Source organism: Schistocerca gregaria, chromosome 7 (assembly GCF_023897955.1).
Source record: "Schistocerca gregaria isolate iqSchGreg1 chromosome 7, iqSchGreg1.2, whole genome shotgun sequence".
Classification (NCBI taxonomy): domain Eukaryota; kingdom Metazoa; phylum Arthropoda; class Insecta; order Orthoptera; family Acrididae; genus Schistocerca; species Schistocerca gregaria.
In genome coordinates this window covers 38,338,273-38,358,107 of record NC_064926.1, presented here as the reverse complement: position 1 = coordinate 38,358,107, position 19,835 = coordinate 38,338,273, and the positions used below count along the sequence as shown (strand labels likewise).

The 19,835-nt window shown below is 38.0% G+C and overlaps 1 protein-coding gene across 15 annotated transcripts in view; it reads left to right on the top strand.

Annotated features, from left to right (window-relative positions):
• LOC126281331 (cytoplasmic dynein 1 intermediate chain) overlaps positions 1–19,835 on the top strand; it is a 183,071-nt gene that overhangs the window by 113,011 nt on the left and 50,225 nt on the right. For 2 of the 15 annotated variants that reach the window (XM_049980195.1, XM_049980194.1), the window contains exon 6: positions 12,895–12,960. The exons of the other annotated variants lie outside the window; for them this stretch is intronic. In XM_049980195.1, coding sequence (XP_049836152.1) covers positions 12,895–12,960 — 66 coding nt within the window. The remainder of the gene's footprint in view (positions 1–12,894; positions 12,961–19,835) is intronic. 15 annotated transcript variants of the gene reach the window in all.

Sequence of the window (19,835 nt, the reverse complement as noted above, 5' to 3'; positions counted from 1 at the left end):
CACTCCTGATTTTTATCCAAAACTTCCTGTCGCTCCCCACTTTCCGTACCCAAGTTGGTTACTCCCATAGTTTCATCCTTATCCAGGAGAATGGAGTCCCGCAGGGCTCTGTATTGAATGTGTGTGTTTTTTTAGTGACTATTAACGGTCTAGCAGCAGCTGTCGGGCCTTCTGTCTCACCTTCTCTGTACGCAGGCAACTTCTACATTTCGTACTGCTGCTCCTGCACTGTTGTTGCTGAGCAGCACCTCCTGGGAGCCATCCACGAGGCGCAGTCATGTGCTCTAGCCCACGGCTTCCAGTTTTCAGCCACAGTCGTGTGTCATGCACTTCTGTTGGCATCGTACCATTGATCCAGGACCCGCACTTAACCTTAACGACTATCCGCTCACTGTAGTGGAGACATATCAATTCCTAGGACTAGTTTTTCATGCTCGAATGATTGACTCCCTCGTCTTCGTCAGCTTAAGCAGAAGTGCTGACAGCACGTCAATGCCCTCCGTTGCCTGAGCAACACCAATTGGGGTGCAGATTGCTGTACACAGCTGCAGCTCTACAGAGCCTTTGTCCAATCCTGCATCAACTACCGGAGTGTGGTTTATGGTTCGGCAGTGCCTTCAGCATTGCATTTACTTGATCCTGTGCACCACTGTGGGGTGTGATTAGCGGCAGGAGCTTTTAGGACGAGTCCGGTGATCAGTGTACTGTGGACGCTGGTGCCCCTCCACTGCAGATCAGACGTGCGCAGCTGCTTGCCAGTTATGCGGTGCACATTAATAGTTCCCCTGAACATCCGAATCACTGTCTCCTTTCCCCACCCGTGGCAGTCCATCTCGTACATCGGCAGCCCAGATTGGTGCTAACGATTGCAGTTCGCATGTGGTCCCTTCTCTCTGAACTGGAGTCCTTCCCTTTACCACCTCTACTTGCAGTCCATTCACATACGCCTCCATGGTGTATGCCTCGGCAACAGCTTTGTTCGGAGCTTTTGCATGGCCTTAAGGACTCCGTTAACCCCGCCGCTCTCCGCTGTCACTTCCTTTCGATTTTTGACGTGTTCCGGGTGTCTCTGAAGTGGTTTACACCGACGGCTCAATGGCTGATGGTCACATAGGCTTTGCATATTTTCGTGGAGGACACATTTAGCAGATCTCCTTACCAGTTGGCTGCAGTGTTTTCACTGCAGAGGTGGTGGTCATTTCTCGTGCTCTTGAGTACATCTGCTCATGCCCTGGCAAGTCATTTCTCCTGTTTATTGAACAACCTTCAAGCTATCAACCAGCGCTACCCTCGCCAACCTCTGGTAACATCCATTTAGGAGTCCATCTATGCCCTGGAACAGTCCCACCATTCCATGGTGTTTGTGTGGACCCCAGGACATGTCAGAATCCCTGGAAACGATCTTACCGACAGGCTGGCCAAACAGGTGATGCAGGAACCGCTTCTGGATATAGGCATCTCTGAAGCTGACCTGCGTTCTGTCTTACACAGCAGAGTTTTCTGGCTTTGGGAGCGGGAGTAGCATAACAGCACGCTCAACAAACTGCATGTCATTAAGGAGACTAATAATGTATAGAAGTCTTCCATGCAGGCCTCTCGCAGGGAATCAGTTGTCCTCTGTCGGCTCTGCATTGGCCAAACGTGGCTAACACATGGTTACCTCCTCCATCGCGAGGACCCAACTCAGTGTTGCTGTGTACACCTCTTGCTGGACTTTTAGCTGCTCTGCGGCAAACTTTTAACTTTCCCAGCACCCTGCCTTTGGTGTTGGGTGACAATGGCTCCACAGCAGCTTTAGTTTTACGTTTTATCCGTGAGAGAGTGTTTTATACATCAATGTAGGTTTTAGTGAATGCCCTTTGTCCCTCTGAGTACTCCATGCTAGTGCTTTTAGGGTGGAGGTTTTAATGTATTGCAGGATGGCTGACTTTCTCTTTTTATTCTCATGGTTGGCCAGCCACTGTAATCTGATTTCATGTTTTACTCTCTTCTGTTTCTAGCATATCTCTGTTGTTTTGTTGTCCTCTTTTGTTCCTTTTAGTGTTCGTTGTCACCTCTTCATTCTTGTGGCTTTTCCTTTCGTTCCGTTTTGTGTTATATGTTTCATCCATTTTCTTCTCACACTTGTGACATTGTTTTATTAGGAACAAGGGACTAATGACCTCGTAGTTTGGTCCCTTCTGTCATCTTTTAAACCAACCAAATAAATTATTCATCTTTGCTACTATCAAACAATCTCTTGTACTGAACAAGTGCTCATAGCTCTTAAGATACGCAGTTTAGAGCCCATGTTTACTCAACTTTTTCACTTCAAATGATGGTCCCTGTCATATCCCTGAATATCGACATTCCTCCTGAGACATGCTGTAATTAGTACTCATGTCTTCTGTCTTCCTTTTCTCCCTCCCTCCCTCTTCACTTCACTCCACCCCACCTCAGTCCACATCCCATCCCTTTCTTTAATTGATGTTCATGATTTGTTATTGGAAACTATGCTGCCTGACCAACTCATAGCATCGTAATATGTGATCAGTAAAAAGACAATTCTCGTGAATCTTTCAGTACATCCTTTTTTTTTAAATTGACATAAATAATTTGCTTCCAAGCACTGGGAGAGTCCTCCAAAATTTCATTGTTATGGGATGTTTGTTGTAGCAATAATTAGCTTTGTTGGTATTTCCAAGCAGTGGGATCAACTTTTTGAAACTATCTGTATGGTGATGTAGGGTGAGCTCCCAAGTACACTGCAACCATTCATCCTGGTTGGCCATCGTTTGTGAGTAACTGAAGAGAAACAAAATTTTGCAATTTTGTGTGATCTCCACTGCTTTCAAATAGTAGTGTTATACAAATTGGTTGTGCAGCATAATGATTATTATACTAGCCTCATATGCAAAAGGATGTAATTTTGAATCTCATTAGGGGCTTTGAAATCTTTGATTCTTAAATCTCTATTGAAATGATTTTGATCATTATTTTTATTCAGTAAAGTGGTTTAAATGTAATTGGTTTCTGTTTTTTTGTTATGTCATTTTAATTCCTGTATTAACTTTTTTGATTGCTCTCATTTTTAATTTCTGTGATTTGTTTTCCAGCTGAAATCTTTGTGCATATGAAGTTAATTATTTAAATATATTTATATTTCACAATATTTAAACACTAGAAAATGCCAAGCTATCAGTTAAAAACGAAAGACAAAGAATTCGTCTATATGCACATTTGTGTCAAGACTGTAATTTTCATTACAAGATGTTCATTTCTTGGATCATAACCAGCATACAAACATTTAAAAACATAAATGCTTATTGCACAATGGAAAAAATAACACAGATGATGATTTGAATGGAAAAAGGGATTACAAGTGCAACAAGATTCAAGAAAAATGGGGAATATAAGTAATGAATGCAATAACATGGACGGAAAATTAGACCACTAGTCGAATAAAAATAATTATCAGTCATTTCAGTACAGATTTAAAAATATAAGATTTCAAACCATCTAATGAGATTTGAACCCATAATCTTTTGCATACGAGGCTCATGTTATAACCTTTATGCTACACAACCAGTTTGTAAAGCTTTAGAGCATCACGCAACCTCCTCCTCCTCCTCCTCCTCCTCCTCCTTCTTCTTCTTCTTCTTCTTCTTCTTCTTCTTCTTCTTCTTCCTCTCCCCCCCCCCCCCCCCAACCAGGGTAAGTGGTTGCAGGGTGTAATAACTAGGACCTACACCATTAGACAGGTGGTTTCAAAAAGTCAATTCTGCCACTGGGGGGCCTTTTTCTTGTTAGCAAGGAATTAAAATTTATGTTAGATTCAAGATCCTTTTATTAGTCATACAGTTGTATCTCCTCACAATTCTACGAATTGAGGCAAGACTTTTTTGCTACATGTAAGGTGATATCTGTTCTTCGAATTGAAATCCAGTTATCCAAGTTTGTAATAAAATGTAATCTGCATAATTTTGATAAATAATTAACCATGTTCAATTGAGAAATGTTGGGAATGTATCAAAGGCCTATGTGATAGTAGTTGTGTGCAGGAAATTGAGGGAACTATAGTGACACAAATGAGACATATTGTAAAAACTGACTTATTACCCTGTTTTCCCAAAAGGCCTCAGATCATGTCAGTCTTATTATCTCTATCCCTCATTATCACCAGTTGTTCAAGGAAGCCTAATGAATACATGTAATTCACCAATTATCAGTGAGTTTCACCGGATCCATTTAAAGCACTTAAACTTTTGAAACATCTCACTTGATTTTAGTACATTTGTGACTCTTGACTGTTTTTGCCCTGTGCTTTCGCTATTTTCTGGTTATCTTTTCATTGACATAGTGCTGTAAAACCATAGATGAACAAATCACCTGTTTCAAAACTCCGAAGCACTTGTTAAAGAATAAGGACAAGAATGACAGTACATGGCTTGCTGGATCCTGTTCTAGCAGCTAGCATTTTCAGTGTATACTGACACGTCAGCTGGGCAGATTGTTCCTATTTACCGTGTTGTCTCAGATTCACATTTTTGCCTTTTACTTAAGTGTTTCTCCCTCCTACATTCTCTTTGTATGGTTCTTTACTTTCTAAAAACAAATTGTCAGATTCCTTATTAGTCCTTACAACACACAATCAACTGACCTATAAATGAGTTTTACATAATTTACTTTTTGTTGCATTTAGCCTCTCTTAATAGTTTTGGACGTCTTAAAATTAAGTTCTGCCTTTTAATTTATCCTTGAATAAATGGGTGCAGAGTGCCCTAATTTGCTAACAGCTTGATCTGTCTATTGGAAAACTCTCATTACCATTCTCTGCTAAGTAATTAAATTATGATGATGTATTACTCCAGCTTTAATTGCTGTTAATTGTCTTTTTGTGAAAGGCAGCAGACAGCTTTTTTTCTTTTTTCATATGCAGCATTTATAAATTTTTCAACAGACATTCAAAGCTCAGTAGGCATGTGTACATCGTAGATGTTTGAGACCTGAAAAGGCCTCTAGTACCATATAGTTTCATTTGATTAAAGCACCTGTGCCTGGGTTTCAGGCAGGATTCCCCATTTTGTTTGGTGCTGAGGTGCTATTCCAATACAGTTGGAGAGCCTGTGAAACGCTGTTTGAGTTTTGGGGTAATACAAAATGGACTGCAACATGAATGAGAATTGGATTGAGGAGGGAGGTGTGCTAGGGTACTCCTCCAATTATTGAGAGCCACAGTACCAGAGTGGTGTAGTGCTTAGTACATCTGCCTAGTAGGCAGGTGACCGACCCGGCTTTGGTACAAATTTTAATTCATCGCTTCAGTCTACATATTTATCTTCTTATTTGCTCTCTGGTCTGTCTGTCTAATCTTCAGCATTCTTCTGTCTTATCACATTTTGAAAGCTAGTCTAATCTCGTCTGAACTTTTTATCATCTGTTTGTCACTGCTGTGTAATGTTACACTCCAGACAAATTTGTTAAGAAAATAATTCTCAATGTTTAAGTTTATATTCGAAGTTAACAAATTCTTCCTTTTCATGAATGCTTTCCTCTGCTACTGCCAGTCTGCATTTTATGTCGTTTCTAACTCAGTCATCAATGAGTTAAAAGTATTTTGCTACCCACACAGCAAAATGTTTTGATTACTCTTAGTGTCTTAAGTTTGTAATACAATTCCCGCAGAATTGTTCCTTTAATTTGAGTAAATTCTGTGACCCTTTTATAACTTGTTGTTGTTGTTGATGATGATGATCTTGTCACCTCTTCTCAAGATACTATTCATTCAGCTACAATTTCCATGTTTTTTGCCATATATGAGAGAATTACAATGACATCATCAAACCACAAAGTTTTTACTTCTTCCTCCTTAAATTTAATCCCTTACCAAATTTCTCCTTTGTTCCCTTTACTAGATGCTCAGTGTACAGATTGAAGAGCATAAGGTAAAGGCTACAACCCTGTTCACTCCCGTTTCAACCACTGGTTCCATTTTTTCCTGGGTCTTACCACTCCATCCTAGTTTTCATACAAGTTGTAGATTACCTTTCACTCTGTGTGCGCTTGCTATCTTTAGATTTTCAATTAGTGTATCCAGTCAACATTGTCAAAATTTTTCTTTAAATCTTCAAATGCTATAAATTGATGATTGCCTTTCTTCAACCTATCTTCTAAGATGAGTCATAGGGTCAGTATTGCGTTGCATGTTCATATTTTTCTCTGGAACCCAAACTGATCTTCCCTGACTTTGCTTTCTACCAGTTTTCCTGTTGTTCTGTATATAATACAGGTCTGTATTGTGCAAACACGATCTGTTAATTTGATGGTTCAATTGTAGTTATTGCATTCTTCTTGAAGTCTGAGGGTATTTTTCCTGACTGATTGTGATTTGTGATTGATTTGTCTTGTAACATACCTATGCTAATTACTCGATTAGAGTACAGGAGGATCGTCAAAATTTGGTTAATACAATTTTACTCATATAAAACTATAGTTAATAAGATTGTAGTGTTTTAGGTTCATATTCAGAAGGTTCTTTGTTTCAAGTTTGTTGTAAATCTTCAATCCCTTATACTGAGGACTCTGAACATATAAATTTAAACGATGTGCAGGGAGCATAAAATTTTCCTTATTGTTGTGCAATAAGTTCTGCTGTACAAAAAATGATACTACCATAAATAATTTCAGATTTTTAAATAATTGATAGCATGACATCATTGGATGCACAGTACGTTTTAATAATTTCTTTCTGTAATTTCATTATGCACATTGAGTTGCTTGAACTTCCAAAAAAATAAAAAAAATACAGTATCTTATAACTGACTGGAAGTAGCTATGGAATTCAAATTTCCTTGTGTCCATGTCAGTGGCATTTGCCAGTATTTGTGTTTCAGATACAAAACTAGAATTTGTTTACTAGGTATTCCATATGTTTGTTCCAATTTAAATTCTTGTGTAGGTTTGATCCAAAAAATTTCACAGAATCCAGTACTTCTAGATTTTTTATTTTAATTCCCTGGTATGTTGACTGTTTTGTTCTGACCTGCATCACATGGGTTTTTTGGGATACTCAGGGTTAAACCAGTGAGAGAAAACCATGCTCTTCAATTAATACAGATTTGTCATCCGCAAATCAAATAGGTGGGGTATTTAAGATGATTGATATGTTCTTGATGTAAAATTGAAACAAAATGAGTCCTAGGATATAACCTTGAGGGATACCTTGTCTTGCCATTAAGATCTTGTTTCTTGTTTCACCTATGATTTCTTCCATGCTGCTGCCTCAAAGAGAATTTACCCCTATGTGTAGGAATACAGCTTTGTAGTTCCTGTTGGATTTGTCATTTAACATTTCTTCTGACCATAATATGTTACTGAGATATTTACTCAGTTATTGGGACTTGATTCCTGGATATACATAAATTTTTGTATTTGGTTCTTCATTGTTTTTCAGCTACTGTTGTCGATATTGAACACTCGTCTTTGACAGTATTTTCTTCAGTGCTGCACTGATTAAATAATCTCTTGTTTTATGCCACTTTTGTCCATTTATATTTGTTCATTGATTTACAGTCTTCAGTTTGCTCAAAAACTGCTACTCATTCTCTTGAGGAATGAGAATTGTATCACTCCACTGATTTTTGTGTCCTTGTCCGTTATTCATGTTTTACTCATTTTCTTGTTTATTGTCTGCAACAATTGGTATTTTCACACTACTACAGTTTGCTTGATGCTTAATAATTGTATCTCACTTTCCAAGACGGCAATGTCTTTTAATAGCACTTTTATAATTTTGTCTTTTGGCTTCACTTCTGATGCTAAACAAGCATTTTCTTATTCTAAGCAGTCAGAAAACGATCACTGAAATCTTCGCTAATGAATTTTAAACATACATTGGTGCATTGTACATGTGACCAGAAGTTGCATTTAACACACAGAATTCCCTTAACTAGACATTTTTGGTACTTCTTACATGATGCACTGTTTATTTTATTCTTTTTCAGGAGTGATGCGACTCTGCCCTCTACACCCGGCACCATCTTGTTGTGCACCAGATGAAACAGTTTTGCAGTGGCTGGCTTTCCCAACTAACTAAATAAATGTGAGGGTATATCATCTGCTCCAAAAACCTTGTCTCAACTTAGGTCTTTCAGCAGTCTGTCAAATTCTTCATAGAGTATCATACCTCCCATTTTGTGATCTACTTTCCTTTGTTTTCGTATAATATTGGCTTCAAGTTCATTTACTTTGTATGGCCCTTTGGGCTTTCCCTTGTTTACTTAGTACTGTGTTCGCATCTGAGCTCTTCATACCCATACAGTTGTTTCTCTCTTATCCAAAGGCCTCAGACTGTCATATAAGTGGCATCTATCTTTCTCCTAGTCATGCATGCTTCTACAGTGTAGCATTTGTCCTCGAGCCAAAGTTGGTAACATTTTGAAACAGATTTTGTGTATCTTAATTGCTTAAACTTTTTAAAGTGAAAAATTTTGCACTCTCTGTCTGTATCATTTTTAGACATTTGTTTTTTGTCTGCTTCATTTGTCGCATTTTTCTATTCTCACATTTTTTCAGTTAAATCCAGTGTCTTAGTTGTTATCGAAGAATGTCTACTAGACCTCATCTTTTTGCCTTGTTCACCCTTGCTCTCTTCTCTATTTCATCCTTGAAAACTACCCATTCATCTTGTATTCTTTTTCCTTGTTTAATTCAAATGTTGCCCAATGTTTCAAAGGAAACTCGCAGCTACTCCTGGGTCTTCCAGTTTATCCAGGCCTAGTCTTGATTTCCTACATTTCTGCAGTTTCTTCAGTTTTAATCTGTAGTTCATAACCAAAAAAGTAAGATCAGTTGATTATCGGCCGTTGGAAATACTTTACAGTTTAAAATTTGGTTTTGAAACCTATGTCTTACCATTTTATAATCTGAAACATTCTGGTGTCTCTTAGACTCTTCCATGTATACAGTCCCAGAGTTGCACCAGAGAGTTTCTCCTTTCATTCCCTTCCCCCAAATATTTTCTCCCATTTTTCTTTCCATTCCCACTTTTCAGTTTCAGTTCCCGAAAACAAATTTCCAAATCCCTTTTTTATCCTCATCTGTAGATAAAGTTGGTATACAAGCTTTAAATATCATGTTCAGTGTTGATTTCATACCCATCTAGGTTATAACAATGTGTTGAACATGCTGTTCATAATAATTTCTCCACATTTCTATTTTCTTTTTATTAGACCTAATTCTGTGTTAATGCTGTTTGATTTTGTATTTATAACACTTGGGTTATACAAAGAAAGACCAGAGATCTTTTTCCTGCTGCCACACTTCCGTAATAGCATCCATTTCCACTTTTAAATTCTCTAACTTACTAAGGGACCCAACATTCCACTCTGCAACACTGTCACTAGTTTTGTTTTTCTGATGCCATCATCTTCCTGACTAGTCACTGCCCTGGGGTATGCAATTATTATTAACCCATATAGTAGGACTTCACATCCTGGATTATATAATAGTAAATAATATTGTGTATATTATATAATAATAAATAATGTGTTTAGATTCCCCTTGCTTTCTGTTATTTACAGTACCAGCACAGTAAGGCCATGTTGGCTAACATTTCAAGGCCAGATCAATTATTCATCCAGATTTTTGTCCCTGCAACTACATAAAAAGGCTGCACCCTTCATAAGGAACAGCAGTAGTTTATTGCATAAAATTCCCATAAGTGATGAAAAACTAAGTTAACATCTGATGCGAATATGTTAGCAAATTCTGGGTATCGTAGCTTGTGGTCTAGTGGTTGGCATCACTGCCTCTGAATTACAGGGCCCCATGTTTGATTCCCAGTAGTGTCAGAGATTTTCTACACTTGTGGACTGGGTGACTGTTTCCTAATCATTTCATCTCGTCTTCATTGTCGCCAAAGTGATATTGTATCGAAAGGCATGCACCAGGTGGCCGAACAACCCCTGATGGGGTCTCCCCGACAGAGCCATACTGTCATTTCAGTTTTCATTGTACATTTCTCCAATTGTACCCCATATTGTTGCAGCTATGAAAGGTGTACATATGTATTCATGGTTACAGGTTTAAAAAATTTACTTAATATTTTTGTGTCCTGTTGTAAAATTTTCCACCTCTAAACTTAATTATCTGTCTGGGATTAGGTTGTCAACATTGTCATTTTTATGTTAAGATCTTTCTGTAAGTGCAGTTTAGTAAGTTATGCTGACCTTTCCTAAGGGAGAAATCTCCAGCAATACACCATTGGGCTTACTTCAATATGTTCTGGGTAGTGTCATCACTGCTTTTTCAACAATGTTATGAAAAGGAGAGAGTGCTGCTCACCCTATGGAGGAGATGTTGAGTTGCAGACAGGCACAACAAAAAGACTGCTATACATTTTAGCTTTTGGCTGAGAGGCTTTCTTGTGAAGTAGAAAGCACACTCACTTGAGCACTGTCCCTGCTGCTGCAGCCGCAGCCTATCTACGACTCATTGTGTCCTCTATGTGGTGAGTAGCAATCTATACTTTTCGTAACATTGTTTTTACTTCATCCTGGACTTTCCATTGTTTGATTTTGTCTAATAGCTATATTTCAGTTATTCAAAGAGAAATCTGAAAATTTTCATTTTAATTTGTAACTTGCACTTTTTACTAACCACATACGTCATTGAAATTTGTGTGGCTACTCTGAATGTAATTTCTGTTCCCCATATTGGATGAATTACTCGTCAAAATGTCATCATAAACTAAACCATGAATCCTCTTCTAATATTCACACTGAATTCTGATTGCTGTTACTTTTGTGACAATACTTCTTTCCTGAGTATTCTGTTTTACCTAAATACTCTGTATAAACACATCAACGGATGAATATTGTATGATGTTTATATATTAAATGATATACTGTCACAGCTGATCAATTTCTTACTCTTGATTTGTCAGGATTGACTCCATCAATTTGCACCCTAATAACATTGACTCTCCTTCTGTATTCAGTCATACACTACACTTAGTTGTTGCTCTTTCCAGTGTGCACACTGGTTTGATGCAGCACTCCATGCTAGTCCATCCTGTAGAAGTCTCTTTATATCTCAATCTGCATCCATTTGAACCTGCCTACTGCATTCAAACTATAATCTCCCTCCATAATCTTCATCCTGCCCTCAATCACTTCTTTCCTTAGTCAAATTGACAATTCCTGGGTGCTTAAGAATGTGTTCTGTCAACTGATCCCTTCTTTTAATCAACTTGTGCCATAAATTTCTTTTTTCACCAGTTTACTCACTTAATTGTCACTATCCTTGTGTAGCACATTTCAGAAGCTTCTATTCTCTTCTTGTCTGAACTGCTTATCAACATTATTTCACATCCCTAAAATGCTACATTGAAGACAAAAACCTTCAGGAAAAACTTCCCAACACTTAAATTTATGTTATATGATAGTAGATTCCTCTTTTTCAGAAATGTTTTTCTTACTATCCAGTCTACAGTTTATATCCTCTCCACTTCGTCAATCATTCGTTATTTTGCTGCCCAAATAGCTGAACTTGTCACAACCTTTAGTGTGTCATTTCCTCATAAGAATCCTTCAGTGTCTCTTAATTTGACCCAACGACATTCCTTTTTTCCATGTTTTACGTTTTTTATGTTCATCTTATAGTCACCTTTCAAGGCACCAACAACTCCGTTCAGTGTCCCTTCAAAGCCATCTTCTGTCGCAGACAGAATTAAAATGTCTGCAGCATACGTCAAAGTATGGAACTAAATATAATGTGTCCGTTAATCACTCTAAATGAGTTCGTTCGTAGAGAATTAATACTCTTAAAGTTCGTGCTGTGTCTAATGTCCCCCATCACCCAGTCTCCACCTCACACCTGCCTGCACTGGCACACCATAACAGTAGGAAGCTATGGAAAAAATGTTTATTTATATCTGAATGTAAATCGGCAAATGCCAGTAACCAAATCATCTTGAAATTTTAAAAACTATGTTTAGATTGATGAGGGAAGGTGGTGATTTGTGGTTGCAAGAATGATTTCTGTCTGGGGAATTCAGAAACACTTTTGTTCTTCTGTTTACACATTTGTGTAAAAACTAGCCAATAACAGATTTCCTAGAGGAGAAGAAAGAGGTGGCGGTGGTGGTGGTGGTGGTGGTGGTGGTGGTGGTGGTGGTGGTGGCTTCTAAGTTAGATTTTATATAGTGTCTCAGATTCTTGACAAGCAGTCATACATGATACCATAAGGAAATTCAGTTTCACATCTACTATAAGCGATCCCAGTAACTGATTCCTTTCGTTTAGTTACGTTAAAGCCAGAAGTAAATAAATAGATTAGTAGTGTAAATTTTCAGTTTTTACTGTCATGTGAAAAAGTAGAATAGTACAGATTATAAATGCAAGTATCACTGCCCTTACACAAAAAAAGTCCCTAGCAATGGATTCATTACACTGAACAGATCTCAGAGGTAATACTTTTAAGTATTCAGATATTTTGCTCCAAGCATATAATACAAAAGTCGATGCTTTAACTTTCCCTTACCAGGTGTTCTCTCTGTTGTAGTTTGTAGTTGAATTCCCTGTCTTGCACACCGAGTAAAAATTGTTCTAATGAGAAATCAGAATTTCCGATATGTTCACTGTTATTTATCCATTGCTCTCTGCATAACCTCCTCCAACTATGAATATAATAACAGTTGCAATGAGCCACTGTTACTTGATTCCTACTCCCTTTAGCACCAGAAATGATGCCAGTGTTTGCAGAGTATATCTCCAGTATTACATTGTTTGCTTTCTGCTGAGCCTACACACATTAGTGTCTTTGCTTTAATTTCCAGGCATATTCTGTTTTTTAATGATGGCTTAGTCTGATGTCCTATGTTCCGTTTGATTGATACAACAATTTTCTTGCAAGCTGACTGTGGAGGGTCTCCCCACCATCGTTGCCCACCTGCCTACCTGCGCTCTCTCCGTCTTCTCTGTACGTACTCTCCTGTAACTCTGTCAGCTTCTACCAAAACATTTTTGGCTTCTCATGAAAATAGCTACTGCTACAGCATATCTACATTTGTTGTCATTAAACCCAATGCTAGATCTGTAATGTTAGAAGTGGTTATGTAATATATTTGTACCTAACTGCATTGGTTAAAGCTGTAGTAAAACTGCACAGTAACCCCAAAAATGTGATTTTTTTTTTTCCTTGAGCAATATTGCATCAAAGATATAACAAAATTATCAGAATTTGAATTTTTCTTAAGATACACAGTTTTACAATTTCCCATTTGAAATTCTTTCATACTTTCTTTTTAAGACTGTCACAATATTTTCTTTGGTTACATAGTTGGCACATAATTGAAACAGTTGGATTTATCAACTACAGAATTGTGTTAAGTTTCTTTCATCATCCTCCTATATATATTTTACACAATCACAAACTCACAGTTATAACAGGTGTTTAGTCATGAAAATTAAGCTTCATTGCTCTGAACCTAACCCGTTGCTAAAGATTCTTTCCTGTTCTTACACCACTTAACATCAAGCTCTATAAGACAGTTACAGTAAAATGATACATATAAGTTTACCACTTGTTCATAATTAATGTGACTAGGTAACATAATTCATTCAGAATACTGGTATACAGTCTAAAATAAAAAATTTAAACTGATGTCAGTATTCATTTAGTGAGTCAACTAGTTTTTACATGCTCATAGTGAAGGTGGCTTTCCATTTCTTTTCTCAGGATGTACTCAGCATTACGTCTTTGATAATTATTAGCAGAACCATATTTATTTTTGAAATATGAAACACATTTTTATCTACATAGTTAATGGTGTAAATGCAAAAGTATTACAGTAACATCCTGAACTTCTCATTTGGAAGTTTCTTTTCTTAGTGTCACTTCCTGATAGTGTTGATTAAGTAGTGAGTCTGTAGTGTCAGTCTCACTTAGTACTTAACAAGAGATCTTTTTTACAATATGAAAAAAATATATATATAAAATCGAGTGTCTTGTACAACCCACCTTTACCTAAAGAAATTCTGAGAGTTTTTTGAAAAATTTTCTCTGTGATCTGTTTCTTCTACAAGGAATAATTAAATTTTCTATGTTTAAACAATAAACTGAATTTTTGATCCTACAGAATTATATTGTGTATAGCAAGTGTATGTGTAATACAGACCATGCCAAAAACTACCCGTAACTTATTTCCTAAGGATCAACCATTTTGATTACACCAACATCATTTGCTTATGAAGAAATATGTACAAAATTAATTTAATAGATATTCTTTAACACTCTATGATTCCTTTTGCACCAGCTAATTTTTTAGTTTCTTTGGGACTTGAGCATTGTGTATACTATCATGTAGATTTTTGTCCAGGCTTCTTAGTAACATGGCACTCACATCCCAAGGTCCATTTTCAGTGACTGTCAATCACTGGGATGTGCTTCAGATTTGCTTTTCCTGTGGAAAATCCGAGATAGGATAACAGTAGAATAGATTGCTATTCTCCAGCTAGAGGTGGTGTTGAGCAGCAAATGAGCAAATTGAAAGGAGACTGTTAAATATTATAATCGGAGTCCTCCACCAAGTATGGAAGTGCGTGCGCACACACACACACACACACACACACACACACACACACACACACACACACACACACACAGAGCCACTGTTACCTACAGGCGCTACAGCCTGACTGCAGTGATAGTGGCCAAGGGTTGGTTGTGGGGGTTCAGGAGTTGTGTAGGCATGCAGTCAGGCCTCAGTGTCCAGAGACAACAGTTATCGCACGTGTGTGTGTGTGTGTGTGTTTCTACATATGGAGGAGGACTTCAGCTGATAGTTTAGGAGATCCTAACACTCTACTTTTAAATATGACTCCTGTGTTTGGTGCATAGCAGTCTGTCCTAATTCACATTGTAGTTTTGTGGTTTAATGTTTGCATTATGAATGATTGGAAGGGAATCAGCTCTATATAACATACTCCTCAAAGTGCACTCAGCGTATCCTCACCCAACAGACAAACCACCATTAACAACTATGATATGTGCATGAGAGACAGGAGAGATGTGAAGAATAGTCCAGGTCATTTGCATACAGTCTTATGATTAGGCACAAGCTGTATGCCACCATCTCTCCTACCCTTGCTGATCAAATACTGATGATGAAAATTCTGTCCATTGCAGGATTCAAACCAGTCTAAGTCTAGTTTCAGAGCAGTTGCCCCTGTAGACAAACATTCTTCAAGGGTGCATTGATGTCTTCGCTATGAAGAGAATTCAAACATAGTATTAGATAATTTGGTGACTCAAACATCTCAATTGCTAACTATTCATTCTTTCCACTGACAGTGTGTGTCCTCTTTTTACTTCCCCTCATTATTAAATGTATTTTTTGCCTTCATGCATATTTTTGTAATTAACACTATATTTGTAAAAGTGCTTTGCAATGGTGGGAAACAGCTTTGTCTGGTGATGGAAATTCCTTGATGTTATAGCGACTAATTTTATTCATTAAAGCTGATAATGGAATGTAATCTGCAGTACTTGTGACATTAGTGTAATCTGGATAATATGGTTTAATATATGGTACTAGTGGATCCTCAATGTACCATCTCCATCTCGCCAACATTAGTGCTTTGCTTCACTAAAAGCATCATTTTCCTGCAATGTCAGTACTGTAACACATAGTATTTAATTGTGCTTTAATAACTTTCATTTCCTATTAAGTATTGCTACACTGTGCAAAAGGATTGAAGGTTTATTTTTTTGAAACCCTGTAATAATCTTCCGTTGCAACACACAAGTTGAATTTTGGCTCAAAGGTGCCAACAAACTTACTCTGTAATGGTGCAGAAATGGGGTGCCCTGTGGCATCAGCCTCTGGGCTCGGTGATGCTTTAAACAGCATGGTGTTAACACATGCGGAGAAAATGCCAGAGCTCAGAAGTTCACATGAGGTGTAAGGTGGGTTAATGATGTTGTATTGACACCAAATTGCACCTCATTCTGCCCAATGCCACTGTGGATGTGTGACGCGAAGGAAAAGTCATCACAGCCCCTCTTACCCCCATTTCACCCCTTCTTTTGATGTCTCTTTGATGGTTCACCTGGAATTGAAATGAAAAGGCCTTGGGGTGTCATAAAGGGCATAACTGAAACCTCCCATTCCGTGGGACATTCATTCCCACACATTTTGCTCTTAAAAATAACAGTTCAATGTGCAATGAGCAACAGGCAGATGTTCTTGATATCATTTGACACTGCTGACACCCTCAGTCATTTAAACCCTTCTCTGAGGATATTGTGGGGTTGCATCCCCATATAATGTGATTGTAGCACTTGGGAATGCAGCACTACAATTTTTGCTCTCATGTGTAGGTTGGAATGACTAGGGACTGTTTAAACCATTCAACAAAATTTGAAACGTGATCTGAAGCAGTAAAGGGCACTTTTGCTTTTTCAACCCATCTTTCTGTCCTCTTGTAGCATGATCGCATGGGTGTGAAACATTAAAATGTGCATCAATAAAATGACAGGGGGTCCACCTAAGACCACTCAGCTTGGCATCACCCCTGGTACCACCCACAGAACTTCCTTGAGCACATTACAAATGTATCTGTCGGAAACCTATACACCAATTCTGCCTGGCGGCAATTGTATTGCATGGGGGTTAAGCAACCCCTTGAGCACTCTTGAGTGTGCTTTGCATACTTGCGGCACTAGAACAGTCGGCAGGCTGAAATGGTGTCAGTTTTTGAGAGCTACATTTGTAACGCAATCAATAAAGTTGTATGGGTGGCTCCGAAACAAACTGGCAGTTCTTAAAGGAACCCTTTGTCCTTTTATTGACATGCATGTAATTATTGTACACCCATGTGACCACGCTACAGGAGGGCAAAAAATGGATGGCTGAAAAAGCAGAAGTACCCTTTACTACTTTGGATCATGTTCAAATTTTGACAAATGGTTTTGAAAGTCCTTAGTGTTGCAGCCTGTACTTGAGATTGAAAATTGTGGATGTGATCATGTTCAATGGGTATGCAGCCCCACAGTTTTCTTAAAGAAAAGTCTAATCATCTGAGGGTGTAAGTAGTGTGTGAGGATGTCAAGGACATATCCCTGTTGCTCATCACACTGCAAACTGCTGTTTTTGACTGTGAAATTTGTGGGAATCAATGGTTTCATTGGCACCTATTATGCCACATCCTGAGGCCTTTTCAGGTCACATCTGAGCAATAAGCACTGATGTGTCTGAAATGTTTTCCTCAGCCACCCATAACAAAATGGTGGCTTCATGGTTCTCACCTCCAACACTGAGATATCAAGAGGAGGACTGAATTGTGCATGAAAGGTGTTGTGGCGACCCTCTCATTGTGTGACACATCACCCGTGGAATTGGGCAGAATTGTGGTGCTAATGTGACAACAACCACCAACCTTATAGCTCACATTAACTTCTGACCTGTGGCCTTTTTTCTCCCCTCGTGTCTACACCCTGCTGTTTGAAGCATCACTGAGCCCAAGGGTGACATCACAAGGTGCCATTATTTTGCCACCATCACAGAGGAAGGTTGCAGGACCTTTGGAGGAAATTTTGTGCTTGCATAACGCAGTGGGACGCAGTTATGGGGTTTCGCAAAAATTATTCTTTATTTGTTTTGTAAATAAAAACATCTTCTCTTGCTGCACTGTATTTTATTCTCGGAGATGTTTTTCGCCGTTTTTCGCTTTAAGGCATCATCAGTAAGATGTATAATGATACAGTTATGATACACTTTTGTTCTGATATGTATTATTCGTAGATTATGAAACAATTCACTTCTTCAATTCTGTGTGTAGTGTATCTGTGGATAGCTGTGTGATAAGACATGTCTGTTGACTTTTTTCTCTTTGGTCCTTGTACCTCCAACGTACTAGTGTAGCAGGCCCCTAATAATTTTTCTTACCTCAGTACCATATTCTTTTTGGGCTCTGATGGACACTAACTATGTCTTCTTGCCTGCCGACTGTGTTTTGCCCACCTCCTGCTGCCACTGCATTCAGTGCTGCTCCTTTTCCTGCATGTGGGTACCTTCTACAAAAATTATGAGCTCCCTAGAGACATTATTGCCTATTTTTGTTGGCAGTGTTATGCATACATAATGATTGAGGAAAAACAGGCATCCTTTGTTCTTGCACTAAAATTTGATTTAGACCTGATGGAGTCCAAATATGTGCCTGGCATCTCCAGCTCTTCCTCCTCATATCAGAATTGTCATACGTTTAGTGCAAACACTGACATTCCAGGGGATAATTCTCAAGGTGTTTTTCATTGACCTACATCATTCACAAATCCATCACAGATAGGAACAGATATGAAGTAACTGTAAATCCCATTCTGTTGCACCAAGATATCTGAGGATGTCTTGCACTCCAGAATGTTCAAAGTTGGTAAATAAAATGATACTGAAGCTTACCAAACATCACATGGAGACATCTTTATTGCTGTTGTGTATGCACTGTATGTGTTGTCTCCAAGAAATGAGTACACCTACATGTTTCTGACTAAGTTGTTGAGATGTGCTACCTTATAAAAACGGCTAACGCAGTTTGTGGGGTGCGCAGTCCCAGTTGCAGGTTGCCCATCTCTCAGCTTTCATTGGCAATAAAAATTTTGTTTTCATTATTTGTTATAATTATAGCCCAAATCTAAACATTTTAAATGCTGTCATGATCTAAGCACTATGATCTTACATAAAAGTTCATCACAGTAAGACTAGTATTACAGTGAGAAACTGTGTATGGCTCGAGGCAGCATAACGGTGTGCCATTTACCAGGAATATATTTGTGTAGTGTTTGATAATGAGAGCACCTAGCAACAGACTTTAAATATAACTTCATACCTCTATTGAACACTCTCTCTCTCTCTCTCTCTCTCTCTCTCTCTCTCTCTCTCTCTCTCTCTCTCACACACACACACACACACACACACACACACACACATACACACACACACACACACACACACACACACACACACACACACACACACACAATGGACTCACAATAACGAAAGAAAAAAAGTTTATCACTTACTACTTTTTCACTGTTCTTGCAAAGTAAACTTCTTTTGTAGCACATTTTGCAGACACTGTCTACACATACCACCGAATGTACTTGCGAAATTCTATCATTGTATGACACACAGATCTAGAGATACGCTATAAACGTTGAAATGTGTGAAAAACCAACTTTTGTTTAAAAAGGAGTGCAAATTACCTGAACTATACTCATCCAGTGTTCGGTGATGAAAACACTGGCTGACTTCCAATGAACATCAAACATAATTCCATACCTTTTCTAAACTCTTCCTCACTTGCAAAGAGGATGGGACACCCAATAGCGTTAATAGAGAAGATTTCTGTAGTCTTGTGGCGTGGTGTAATGGTTAAGATAAGGCCTTTGCATGCTGAGGATTGTGGTTTGAATCTCATCAAGTGCCCTATTTTAATTTTTTTATTTTTAAATCTGTATCAAAATGACTTTAATCATTATTTTTATTCATTTTATTGGTTTTAAAGTAACTTTTCATCTCTCTTCCTTTGTCACATTTTAATCATCATATGGATTTTAACATTTGTTCAAATTTTTCTTTATATCATTCTTTTTCCACTGGGAACTTTTATGAATATGAACTTTGCTATATTTCAATATTTGAAAATGACGATCTATCAGTTTAAAAACAAAAGAAGAAATAGTCTATTTATAGTGACAGTGCAATGGTGTAAAAATGTATTTTTCATTACAAGATGTACAATTTTTTTGTGGATGGTAATCGTCATACAAACATTTAAAACATAGCCTAAATTCCT